Raw genomic sequence first — 12,603 nt, forward strand, 5'->3', positions numbered from 1 at the left:
AGGCTGAGAGGATCTTTGATGTGGTAAAGTTCGAACAAGTAAGTATAAATGTGACCATATTTTGCAGATATGCTGCAGACGAAGAGAAATATAATTTACATCGCGGAACTCAAAATGCTGTGGCGATTTGGGGTAAGCATTCTAAAGAGCTATTTAAGTAAGGGCACTATATCTATAATTGAAAACTGCAGAGCCCCTCCCTGATCAGCCACAGAGGCTCTGCACATTGCACCTACACTCAGCAGCATGTGCGCCAATACCAGCCAATGGCACGTAAGCCCCCCTGGAAGCCTGCAGGCGCCACACAAGTGAGATAATTTAACCAATCACTGCTGAAACATGACAAGGAAGAAACAGCAATATGCCCAAAATGTATTGCAGACTGGTACGAAGTAGCCAATTTTGCTACTTATTATTTGAAAAAAGATCATGGGGTGTATTTAAAGTATAACATAGTATCAACGTGATACTGTGTCGCTTTTTTTAAAAACCTTTTAAAAAGAGAGGTTGCAACAGAGATTGTCTTGCCAAAGTCATGCAATAACAAAAGAATGCAAAAGATTGCAAAATAGGTATTCGCTTGTGTAACGTGTGAATACACGCTTTAATAATGTATATTTTGCAAGCAATTACTAGATTTTAAATCTTCAAACAATATTAGGTTAAAATTTACTCTTTTAATTCTTTTATGTGTTCATAACGGTCCACCTTGTACGCGCGCTGATGAATTTTCGTGGTTGTTGTGCTTCTGCGTTTTGATGTATGAAATATGTCTGAGCTTGTAACTTCTCCTCCCAAATTAGTGCAAAATCCTGAAGAATTCCCAAAACCCAAGAAAAAGAAAAGTAAGAGCACTGATGAAGAACGCCGCAAGCACAAAGAAGAAAAGAAGAAGCGTAAACTAGAGAAGAAGCAACGCAAGGAGGAAAAAAGAAAGAGGAAGGAGGAACGGCGCAAACTAAGGGAAGAAAAGGGTTCAACGAAAACATTAGACAAGTTGAGCAAAGCCAAACCTGGTATCAGGGATGATTGTCGCAAATTTCCACGATCTGAAGCGTAATATTTTTTTCTCTATATTTATTTAGGTGTAGCCTCAAAAAGGATAGGAAAGATCGCGAGAATGGTGAACCACCAGCAAAAATACCTAAATTGGAACCCGCCGAAGTCAAGCCTGAAGAGGAAGAAAAGGAGTCTGAGGTAAATCCTCTCGCCAAGGTCCCAGTTTCTTTGGAAGAACTTATACAAAGGAAAGAAGCTGCGGATGCTGAACTGTCAAAACCGAAATTCATTTCACGAGAAGAAAGGGAAAAAATTGCCCTTCAACGACGTGAGGAGGCTATTCGAGAACAGAGAAAGCGTGCAACCGAAGAGCTCAGTAAACAAATTGAATACCTTTCAAAATCCCGGGATGATTCCTCTAAATCAGACAGTCTGTCTCGTTACGATCGTGATTCGCACCGATCGCGAAGACGGCTTGATGAGTGGGATCGTCGATATCCCGAAAAAGGTCGAGATAGACGCTCTGAAGACGGCGGTGTCAACAAGGTGTCAGCTGCAGATAAAGTCCGAGAAGAAGAGGCCATTAAGGAGCGATATTTGGGTCAAAAACGTCTAACAAAACGCCGTCAACGCCGCCTTAATGAGCGTAAGTTCGTATTTGATTGGGATGCCAATGAGGACACGAGTCAAGACTACAACCCTCTTTATAAAGAAAAGCATCAAATCCAATTTTTCGGCAGAGGTCATATTGGCGGCATCGATATCAAGGTTGGTTTTAAATGCGTCAACTTTATATTCGTTTATTTTAGCAACAAAAACGCGAAATCGGGAAATTTTACTCTAAAATGTTGGAAAGTCGTCGTTCCGATACACAAAAGGAGCAGGAAAAGTAAGTCTCTTTGTGGGTAGATGATTATTTATCTCCTTTGTTTAGTAAACGTCTTTCTGGTTTGGCTAAACGCGAAGCGAAAGAGAAGTGGGATGATCGTCATTGGTCTGAGAAATCGCTCTCCGAGATGACTTATCGTGATTGGCGCATCTTTCGAGAGGATTACAACATCTCTACAAAGGGTGGAAACCTGCCCAACCCGATCCGTTCGTGGAAGGAGTCTGCGATTCACAAAGATCTTCTGGAAATTATTTACAAAGTAGGCTACTCTGAACCGACGGCAATTCAACGTCAGGCTATCCCTATTGGCCTACAAAATCGTGATATTATTGGTATTGCTGAAACCGGTTCGGGTAAAACTCTTGCTTTCCTCGTCCCCTTATTGACGTGGATCCAAACCCTCCCGAAGTTAGTTCGTATGGAAGATACAGAACAAGGCCCCTATGCGTTGATCATGGCTCCTTCTCGCGAATTAGCTCAACAGATTGAGGAAGAAACTGTGAAATTCGGTGCCCCACTTGGTATCAAGACTGTCGCTGTGATCGGAGGTATTTCGAAGGAAGACCAAGCTTTAAAGCTGCGTATGGGTGCAGAGATTGTTATCGGCACTCCGGGTCGTCTTGTAGACGTCCTGGAGAGTCGTTACATTGTGCTTAATCAATGTACCTATGTGGTGCTAGACGAGGCCGATAAGATGATCGATATGGGCTTTGAACCCCATGTGAATAACATCTTGAGTTACCTCCCCGTAACCAACCAGAAGCCGGACTCAGAGGAAGCCGAACAAGATGATAAACTACTAGCCAATTTCTCCACCAAGCAGAAGTATAGACAGACGGTCATGTTCACTGCAACTATGCCGCCAGCGGTTGAACGACTCGCAAGATCCTATCTTCGGCGTCCGGCGACGGTGTATGTCGGAACTGCTGGTAAACCTACAGATCGTGTTGAACAGATTGTCTACATGGTACAGGAAAACGACAAACGGTAAGGGGAAACATCCTCTCTTTAACCAAACTTTCTACTTATATCTGGCTAAGTGGCACCTCTCTATGCACCAATTTTTCTCTGTATCATTACAGCAAAAAGCTCTTGGAGATACTGAACGACGGAATCGAACCACCAGTGATCATCTTCGTGAATCAGAAGAAGGGTGCGGACATGTTGGCCAAGGGGTTGGAAAAGCTTGGCCACTCAGCGGTGGTGTTGCACGGTGGAAAGGGTCAGGAGCATCGTGAGTATGCTCTCGCAAGTCTCAAATCGGGTCAAAAGGAAATTCTTGTGGCGACAGATGTGGCCGGTCGCGGTATTGATATTAAGGATGTTTCCATGGTGATCAATTATGATATGGCGAAAACCATCGACGGTGAGTTATCTGACGATGTCCGTTTATGATTTACGAGCCTGCATGATTTTGTTGTCAGTGTAGAGAGCATTCGAGAGGAGGAAACTTGGGGGATTGTGAGAAGGTTTGCGTGATGGCTAGGTGACCGAAATAGTGCGCTGTCATCTGTCATGCTTTAGATGTCGTCTGGTGAAGCCTTTTTCAGCCGTTATTAATCAGCATTAAGGCGAATTAGAATTAATTGCGGGACAGAATCGACTTCCCAACGCAGACTCCCCCATGTGGTGCATCTCGTAGAGGCGCATCTTTTAAGGGCGGATGATGTTTTACAGCAGTAGGCTTTGAAGTGTCAGTCGACTTTTGTAAGGACGTTCATCTGAAAGCAAAATAGGCAAAGCAGTTCTTTGCATTGACTTTAGGATTTCCCTCTTCTGTTGCCCTTCATTAACCTCTAATCAATGCGTTGGAGGTCTGGTTGGGTTAATCTCCAGTGCTTTTGCCGAAGGGAGGTGTGCGGGATTTAAATTTTTACGGTTGTTTGGTCTTCAGACCCCCTCATTACTTGAAGCACTGGTGAAAGCGATTATATTCTTGCAGGCCTTCAAAGGTGTCGGCCGCATCTCACCGCACCGTCGCCACTGGAAGATGGTTTATTGTCAAGATTTAGAAGGCTTGCAAGATTATCAGCAACTGCCGTAAAGTTTTAGTCGTGGAGGAGTGAGGAGCCTGAGCATTCAAGTATATTTGGACCGAATTCACCGGAGGATTTGTGTTTTTGAGATGATGGCAAGAAAACTAGTTGTGCCGTCACTATGACAACTTGGGGCCTGACACTTTTCTCTCCATCACTGATGTCTGCGGTAGTCAGTGGAGCCTATTCTTCAGCTTTCTCTAAGTTCATTAGTTTAAGACGCGATATTTCCACATTTCTCCTGCAGACTACGTTCACCGTATCGGCCGCACGGGCCGTGCAGGCAAGTCAGGCATAGCCGTCACCTTCCTCACCAAGGACGACACCGCAGTTTACTACGACCTCAAACAACTGCTGATCACTTCACCGGTATCCACCTGTCCACCGGAATTGGCCAACCATCCAGACGCGCAGACGAAACCGGGCACGTTTGCGGCAAAGAAACGGAGGAATGATGAAACCGTCTATATTGCTTGAATGGATTGATAATGTGTACATAGACGACTGTGTGTTCACGCACGCCAGTAAATTTGTCCGTCCTATTGTCCTTATTGTAAAATGTTGTTTTACCTTGAGAACACACTCTTGTCTTGTTAGAAGGACTGGAGAAAGTTTGTGGAGGGATCGGCCTTCGCCGTTACCTGCTTGTAGTGGACATGGATGGATGGGAATCGACTGCTCTGAGACCACCGGAGGTGTAGGAAAGAAGCCCATCTGACCTGTTCAAGTGTTGCTCAAGAACCAGGAGGGTGTGCTCCGTCTGTGCACCGGTGTTCGGTTGTCGCACCGACCGATCTCTTGCCCTGACCGTCTGGTGAAAGCAGTTCCACTAGTTCGACAGATGGATGACACGTGGCACACGTTTGGGAGAAGGCCGCAGTTTCGCACTTTTACGCAATGCTGAGTATGCCGATGTCGCCAGAACTGGAGTGACATTCTGCACCCATCTAACGCGATTCAACTTGACGAGGGAGGGGAACAAGTTGAGACTTGTATACTGTCTTGACTAGATGATTGTCGTGACGAGTTTTTTTAATTCACAGGTGTCGTAGTGTAATGAGTGGATCGGACCTTCCAGTCAGAAGCCATGTGAATTCGTGGCAGTTCCTCCCTGTGGTAAACGCTGTCAGGGTTGCCTCAAGTGGAATGCATGTCACTAAGGAGGCAAGAGCTCTGAATGTTGCTGCTATCCCATAGGGCAAGAAAATGCCGAAAGGCAGGCAACTGACGGAAATACATCCCTGACGCAACTCCAGATTGCTGCGCTGGGTTGTGTGTTCTCCAAAAAGTTTCAAAATGACGAGCTTTTACGAGGCTTTGTCTCTCAAGTCGAAAGCACTCGGTTTGCATCGAGACTTACCACCTCAACTCCCTCCTCTCCCAGCTTTTTTTAGTGCCCTCACATTTTATGTCCGCTTTGTCCTGCAGTTTTCGGTATTACCGGGAGCAGGACACCGAGTGCGGTTTCATTGGTTGCCTCCAGATGATCCAATCACCACGCCGTCCACCAAGACCGTGCCGGTGCAATGGGCATGTGGTGGACAGTGAAGACTCGATTTTTTGCCTCTTGAAGGTCAAGCACTAACAGTAACAGTAAATACTACGGCTGTGATTGACCTACTTGACACTACCTCATATAACTTCGCATCAGGATGGAAAACACCTTTTTCTAATCCTTTTTTTGGGAGAAATTGTCAAAACTGGTCCATTCGGTGAGTGGGGCGGTAAACCTCACATCATATGCGGCACCACGTGAACGCCTTGGGCTTAAGGTTGGGATATAAGGGCGAGGGGCATTACCTCCACCTCCATATAGGTACTTGTCTAGCCCTGACATTTGCCCAAAACTTGTGCGGTGACTCACCTCCCCTCAGCTCTTCCACTTGCAAATCACGTGATGACCACAGAAGGGATTAAGAAGGCAGCTGTTTCCGGAGGGAAAAGAACACGCTTCAAGGGCGAAGATGGCGACAAGTTGGAAATGATTGCAAATCGAATTGGCACGTGTTTCATTGTTTGGGGGGACTACTTCAAGAGACCGCCTTCAGTCACTCGCGTGCATCATAAGGAGGAACAGGCATGACTTCACCTGGCTTTCCCCTGGCGAACAGCCAATTTGCTCAAATACGTGGTCATTTATCCGACTGGAAAGTCTGAGGCCCTCATTACATCACGGAGGGCAGTGCGGTGCGGCGAGCTGCGGGAGGAAGGGTCTAGATTCCACCCAATGACATGTTCTGAATCCGCCTTGCGTCGATGCGGCACCTGTGGATTAAAAAAAAAACTTGTCTCGACAATCACACAATTAAGACAGTCCACTTGTTAAACCGTTGCTAGCAACCTTCTAGTGCTCAGCGTTGCGTGGAAGTGAGAAACCGCGGCTTTCTCCTGAATACGCGCCACGCGCCATCCGTTAGTCGAACTAGTGCGACTGCATACACCAGACGGTCGGTCGATGTGACGACGGCACATTGTTGCACAGACGGAGCACATTCCTGGTGCAAGGATGAAGATCACATCGTCCAGTTGAACAAGTCATTTGGACTTCTTTCTGACAATCCCGGTGACCTCAGGGCATCCACGTCCAACGCAACGAGGTGACGTTAGAAGGAGATGAGGTAGTATCTCTTTTCTCAGGATTATCCTGCACCTCGTAATCATAAACTTATCAGAAGCAAGCGTCACGTATATGTGACACGCCACGTTCTTTTGCACTTTTACTGGATAAACTCGAACAATTCTTTGGAAGAACCGCTTTCGACATACCCACCGAATTTTCTCATCTTCAGTCTCCTCTCTCTGTCAACTTGACCTCAGCTGTGATACCTGACGTCAAAGAGGCATCAACCGGAAGACCAAGGTCGATGAGGATGGGGTGTCATCCGAGGTGCTCATCCTCCGGCTCTCCCATAACTTTGACGTAAAATAACTTCCAAACACGCGCACCTGATGGGGTAATTCGAACCCCTCGGGTCCCTCCTCCCTCCTTTAGTCCTACCTGGTCCAATTTGGATAGAGAACAAAAGGCGGAAGGAAAAAAAGAAATATTTTACTAATAACCGAAAGACATCACACAATCTCAACGACTTTATCACCCAAAGAGACGCCCCCTCGACACTCTCCACTCCACTGAACTTCTAGTGTGGTTCATGTGGCAGGAGGGCTCTCCGCGGATAGCAGATATGGTTAATGGGATGGTGAAGAAGATTTGTCACTGACGAAGTATACATCGACGCGTATAGACCGAGGCGCTGCGCAAAGTAGGAGTAGTTGTGGAAACAGCGAAAAACACTGCCAAAACGAGGATTGAAGCAGGACTTGGAAATTTGACGCAGATAATCCCTTTCCTTGCGCCAGGAAGTCAGCACGGCTTGACCTACCGCCGTTTTGCAGTACTGCAGGGGAAGAAGGTCAGTCGGTCAACAGATCAACAAATCGGTCACTCAAGAACAACATTAATGTAGAGCCTAGTCCATAAGAATTGCTGCATCTGAAAGACTTCTTCGTCGTGATCGAGCCTCTGCAGATGGCCGTTGGAGCACCGAGTCGAATGTGCAACACCATCTAGTGAAGTTGGTGGAGGTCAAGCAGACCATACCGGAGACTCACCTGATTTTCGATAATCAGCTCCTCCAGCAGCACCAGACGATGAAGATTTTTTTGATAGTCCTCTGTATTGGCCAAACTGAGCTCGTTTTCCAGCTCCGGAATGACTGCCGCTGCTGCCCATCCCCATTGGTTGGAAGCGTCCTTGAAAATGACAAGTGACCAATGATTGGCTGAGAGGAAACGAGTGAACCGCTACAACTATCCTCTCTTGCCTTGAAAGGAACGACGGCACAATTTATGGATTCTCATGTCCACTACTTGAGTAAGGACAAAAGTTCAAAGAATAGGGTAAGTTGCTGTGCTGTCTGCTTGTTGTGCCTCTTTTTTGCCCACCTATCCAGCCCTCCACCCATACTTTTATCTAGTTATTTCTTCTCAATTCACTGAACGTGTCTCTAACAAGAGGGGATAAAAGAAGTCTTCTCTTTCTCTAGCCTAGTTTACAACTGCCGCATTTCCTCACTCACTACTTACCGCAAGATCAGCGTAGACATGATCGCCAAAGTAGAGGACGCGTTGTAACTGCCAACCTTTTAACTCCTTCAACAAATTGAGATTGCCCTAAGGGGGGAAAGCGGGTAGTAACAATAGTGAAAGCGAGACAAAGGGAGTACTTTAAGTTCAAATGAAACGAACCCCGCGATAGAGTTGACCTCGTTCAAGTTTCGTGACGCCTTCCCAACTCTTGAACGCTCCGGTCTCATCAATGGCACGGAATGGCCTAAAATGGCGTTTGAAAGGAGTAAAAGCACACTTCCGCCTCATCGTTTAGTGACACCTCATGCATCTAAAATCTGGCTACTTCGACTGGATAAAACCTGACATCTAGTTACGACTTCTCCATACTGTGTGGTCTTCGTGCCACTGCATTGATGGTACTGTGGAATTTCTTCCAGCGAAGGGTATTCAAGTCGAGGGAGACTTTGAAGACGCATGCAAAGAAGGGGAAGATTTGTTGGTACAGCCGAACCATCCTGGGAGGACCTGACCGTTCGAGTTACCTGTCAGGGTGACTAGCCCTCGGTGATTTTCGCGTCGCGTTTGATACGCCGGCCGCGCCCAAAGGAAGAACTGTGGCCGCAGCCGTCATTGACTTACAATAGTACGACTGTCTCCGAGACGACGCAGCTTAAATGCTTTGCTTCGACTAGTTATGCTATCAATGTACCGTACAATTAGACATCCACGAGGTCGAGTTTTGCGTATTCGTTGACATGATCCCTCATTCGTCGTCAGCGCACTATCTCGGATGCCTACTAGCTTGATGAACGGTACCTGTTACTACAGACACGTAGTGCCCTGTTTACGACTTCTCTTTCCCATTGTCTGCCACAATGCAGGACTAGGGTAGAGTTGGAACTAACTGCAAGGCGACAACGAATCTCGCATGAATGTCAAGACTCTTGACTACGACTGAGAAGACCTTTGAATGCAACGATGGTTGTGGACTAGGCCCTACAGCGACTATTGACTATATGACGTACAGATTGGTTAACTGTGTGACCGATTGTTTGACCCTCTTCCATAACAGTAATGTGAAACGGCAGTACAGGTTTCCTGGCGCAAGGAGAGCGATAAAGCGCGTTAAATCTCCAGGACCTGCTTCAATCCTTGCGGTAGAGGGTGGTGAGGGGTTGTCTTCTGCTCTATGTGCGAACACGAACTACCACTGGTGCTGACGGTATTGACTGAGGGTGACGTGCGCCAATCACTACTTCCTGAAATGGGGCAGACTTATCCGCCAGCTGGCCAATCAAGGCTCGGTTGGGGACTTGAACACCCCCGTGCACATTTCATACCCTAGACATCACTCCGATGACGGGCCTACGATTGCAGCAGTGGTGCCGCCACTGACAATGGTAGCGATTGTAAATAGCATCAAAAGGCGGCGGCAACGTCAAAGCAACCTACACTGAATTGGAGCGGAAGAAGTCTGGCTTGTTTGCCTTTACAATAATCACATCGAAGAAGCGTTCCCACCCTCTTCCAACCACGTACCGCATGCCTTTGGTTCTACAATGCATAAAATGATTCAAAAGCAAATCTTTCAGGTCCGGGCCCAGCCCTTCATTAGACATGGTATTAATAATCCCACTAGATTACACGTTAAGCATTACTACTTCTAGATTTGGAAAAACTTTTGAGTTTTGCAGCTTAGGATGTGTGAACGATGTGTCAACGATTTCAGTGGCGTACGACCAATAGCCAAAAATTTACATGAAGTCGGCCCCACTGTTGGAAATGAGGAAGAGGCTCTTTGCATGCGAAGCGAGATGAATCAGCAGATCCCTTATTTCGGGGTTTGGTTTTACATAGCGCTCTGCAAGAGACATGGAAGCGAGGAGTGAGGTACTTTCCTTCAAAATAAGGGAACTTGTGGAGTTATTTAGGCAGACCAAGCACGCACCCAGGTCATCGCATATGGTGCTGTGAAGCATTCCAGACCTGTGAATAAGCTCCACAGCTTCCTGCAAGAAACCGAACATTATCAGTAGGCACTTTCAGCGAGAAGTTAAACATGAATCCCATTGGCTAATTCGCCCCTGATGCTGATTGGCTCAGAAATCTGATTCGATGTGAAAAAAAGGCGCCTGTTTTTATGCCAAAAGGCCTCATCACTCACGCATAGAATGTTTCACTTTCAATTTACAAGTCAATCACCAAAACACACGCTTGTAACACTATCTTCGATTAAAGTGGAACCGTGAGACGCAACAATTTCATCAATCTTGGGGTCGTAACTTTGCTTTCACGATGCCTTAGAGACTGAACTGAGTTTGGCCTCAGAAGATCGTGACGGATTGGATTAGATTTGACAATAAACAATAGATGACACGGTGGCAATTAATTTTGATCGGTTGCGAATCGGAAATAAAAGTACTCACATCAAATCCAAGAATGAAGGCTTGGGAAAAAGTATTAGAAAATAAATGTTTGGGATTGAAATTGGCGTTTACTACATTCAAAATCTAGGAGTAAATATTCGGTGAAATTTGGGGACGTATTCACGACCCGCTTTTTTCATTGTTACACCTAATCAAATCAACCAGCTAATAAGCGTTGAAGTAGAAGTTCGCCAATAGCACACAGGGCATTGTGCATAATGTAAGCAAATAATTTACTAAAACATACCCTTACATCCGTGTAAATGCACTCGGGTTGATAGTTAATACCGGATTTTTCAAAATGCTAGAAGAAGAGAAAAAGAGGGATTTAGCCACCACCACTTTACATTGATTTGAGGTAGTAGTACTGGCTTCATTCCACCTCAATCACCGAACAAACGGCGTACGCAGCAGGGAGATCAAAGAAGTCCATCATCTGTGTTATTTTGTGATCCTAAAATGGGGAAATCCGATGGAGAGTTATCCAGGCAGATGGTTGAACGAAGAAACGAGCAAAATGTATGTAGGTAGTCAAAGATAGCAATATGGCCAGATTGCTTGGCATGTGCATCTGGACTGAGTGGATAAGAAGGGAAGCGATGGATGAATAGATGAATCGGAAGACGTAACTGAAGAAGACAAATGCATGCGGGATTAGAAAATAAATGAATGGATGGAATGATGCAAGGAACATGGACGAACGGTTTTGTAACAAGTGAAACGGACTTAAATTGTTTCAAAGCTATTTATAAGCGGGCATGCGGGTCAAGGTACAAAATAGAAAAACGGATAGAGGGATGGGTGAACAGACCCGAGATAAATAGAGCACAGAAAAGCATGTCCGGCTAGATAGAATCGTAGATGATTGAGTGCCCATGCATCCCGTTTATTTCTCCCAAAATTACTTTTAAGGCTATGGAGGAGGGAGAGAAATAGGTGGGGGTGCGAGCAGAGAGACCAAAGCAGAAGGAAAGTAAACCTTTAATACCCCTTTACAGCACACGAGGACAAATAAAGCAAGGCCCCAATTAGCAATCATTCAGTGAGTGGACACAGCCTCACCTTTGTGTGAACAGAGCCTCTGAGCAAACCAGTGGGGATATATAGCCCATTATAGGTCGACTGAACTACCTCAGCGGGAACTGGTTGCAAACCTTTGTATACCGTTCCAGGCTGAATGTTTCGGTAGGCATCTACTTTCATTATGAAGCCCTAAGAGTTTTCAACGCACAAACTCGTGAAATTCAGCAAAAACGGGAAAGAGGCAGGATACAAAAGTGAAGCACCAATCTTACTTTTTTGATATCATAATGTAATCCACGAATAAGGAAAGTGGGATCGTACGCCACCTCTCGAAGTTCACTTGGATACTAGTAGCGAAGATATATTTTTTGGTAAAAAAACAAACAAACCTTCCATTTGGAGACAAGAAGGTCGATGGCCTTGTTAAAGATGAGATCAGCTAGATCGTTTGTGTAATTCACAAGGGTATAGTCGTAATCAAAACCATAAACATCTAATTCGCCAAGCCTGACTTCACGATTTGCAAAAATCGCGTCAACGGGGACGGATTTCATCACAGGAACAGCTGAAAATCAATACGAATGCGTTAACAGACCATACTTTTGGCGATTTCCTCCAAGTTCGCGTATTTTCTATGGAATCGCTCAGCCTCTGGGAGACAAGGGTACTTGGTGTCAATCCTTTCATTTTGCTGACGCAAAATTTCAGAAGGGGTGCTTCTTTCAACGCTACCATATGACGAGATGGTGGAGAGATAATGGGACGATCTTTTGAACACACGTGGAACGCGTTTGAGCAAGCAGTCCGACATGACGTCGAGAAAATAATTGAGCGGTGGTGCACGGTATAAATCCTATATTTTACCTGCTTACGAGACAACCCGAATAAACAACCTGTTTGCGAACTAAGCCGGGGGAAGTAAAATGCACGCTTGGGACGATGAAAACTCCTATAGACAGCAGAAATCACCAAATGAGAACTAAGATTCAACTATTTATTGAAGCGACCTATTAAAAAATTGCATTGGAAATGAATCTTCCGCGGTTATGGGACTGTGATCAAATTATCAATGAGGCCGCCAAACCCCCGACACCAACTGGTGACTTCATAACATGGTATCGAAATCGCTTGTAAAACACAAGGTCATTAGCAAGGAACTTAG

At 45.6% G+C, this 12,603-nt stretch overlaps 2 protein-coding genes across 2 annotated transcripts; one reads left to right on the top strand and one right to left on the bottom strand. All coding sequences in view use genetic code 11, as the record gives it.

Annotated features, from left to right (window-relative positions):
* Window positions 1-769: 769 nt before the first annotated feature.
* Window positions 770-4,401, top strand: EGR_05934 (putative ATP-dependent RNA helicase DDX23; the record flags this gene model as incomplete). Its single annotated transcript, XM_024495183.1, has 6 exons — window positions 770-1,056; window positions 1,086-1,767; window positions 1,809-1,888; window positions 1,934-2,875; window positions 2,971-3,254; window positions 4,172-4,401. The coding sequence occupies 6 exons, from the start codon at window positions 770-772 to the stop codon at window positions 4,399-4,401; spliced, it is 2,505 nt and encodes an 834-aa protein (XP_024350402.1).
* A 2,660-nt stretch (window positions 4,402-7,061) lies between these two features.
* EGR_05935 (5'-nucleotidase domain-containing protein 3) lies at window positions 7,062-12,252 on the bottom strand (the record flags this gene model as incomplete). Its single annotated transcript, XM_024495184.1, has 13 exons — window positions 7,062-7,319; window positions 7,534-7,674; window positions 8,008-8,094; window positions 8,170-8,254; window positions 9,445-9,546; window positions 9,751-9,853; window positions 9,941-10,001; window positions 10,666-10,722; window positions 10,801-10,872; window positions 11,481-11,630; window positions 11,714-11,788; window positions 11,831-12,006; window positions 12,042-12,252. 13 exons carry the CDS (start codon window positions 12,250-12,252, stop codon window positions 7,062-7,064), a joined length of 1,578 nt encoding a protein of 525 aa, XP_024350403.1.
* Window positions 12,253-12,603: the final 351 nt, after the last annotated feature.

The sequence above is a fragment of the Echinococcus granulosus genome (genome assembly GCF_000524195.1).
Source record: "Echinococcus granulosus chromosome Unknown EG_S00048, whole genome shotgun sequence".
Classification (NCBI taxonomy): domain Eukaryota; kingdom Metazoa; phylum Platyhelminthes; class Cestoda; order Cyclophyllidea; family Taeniidae; genus Echinococcus; species Echinococcus granulosus.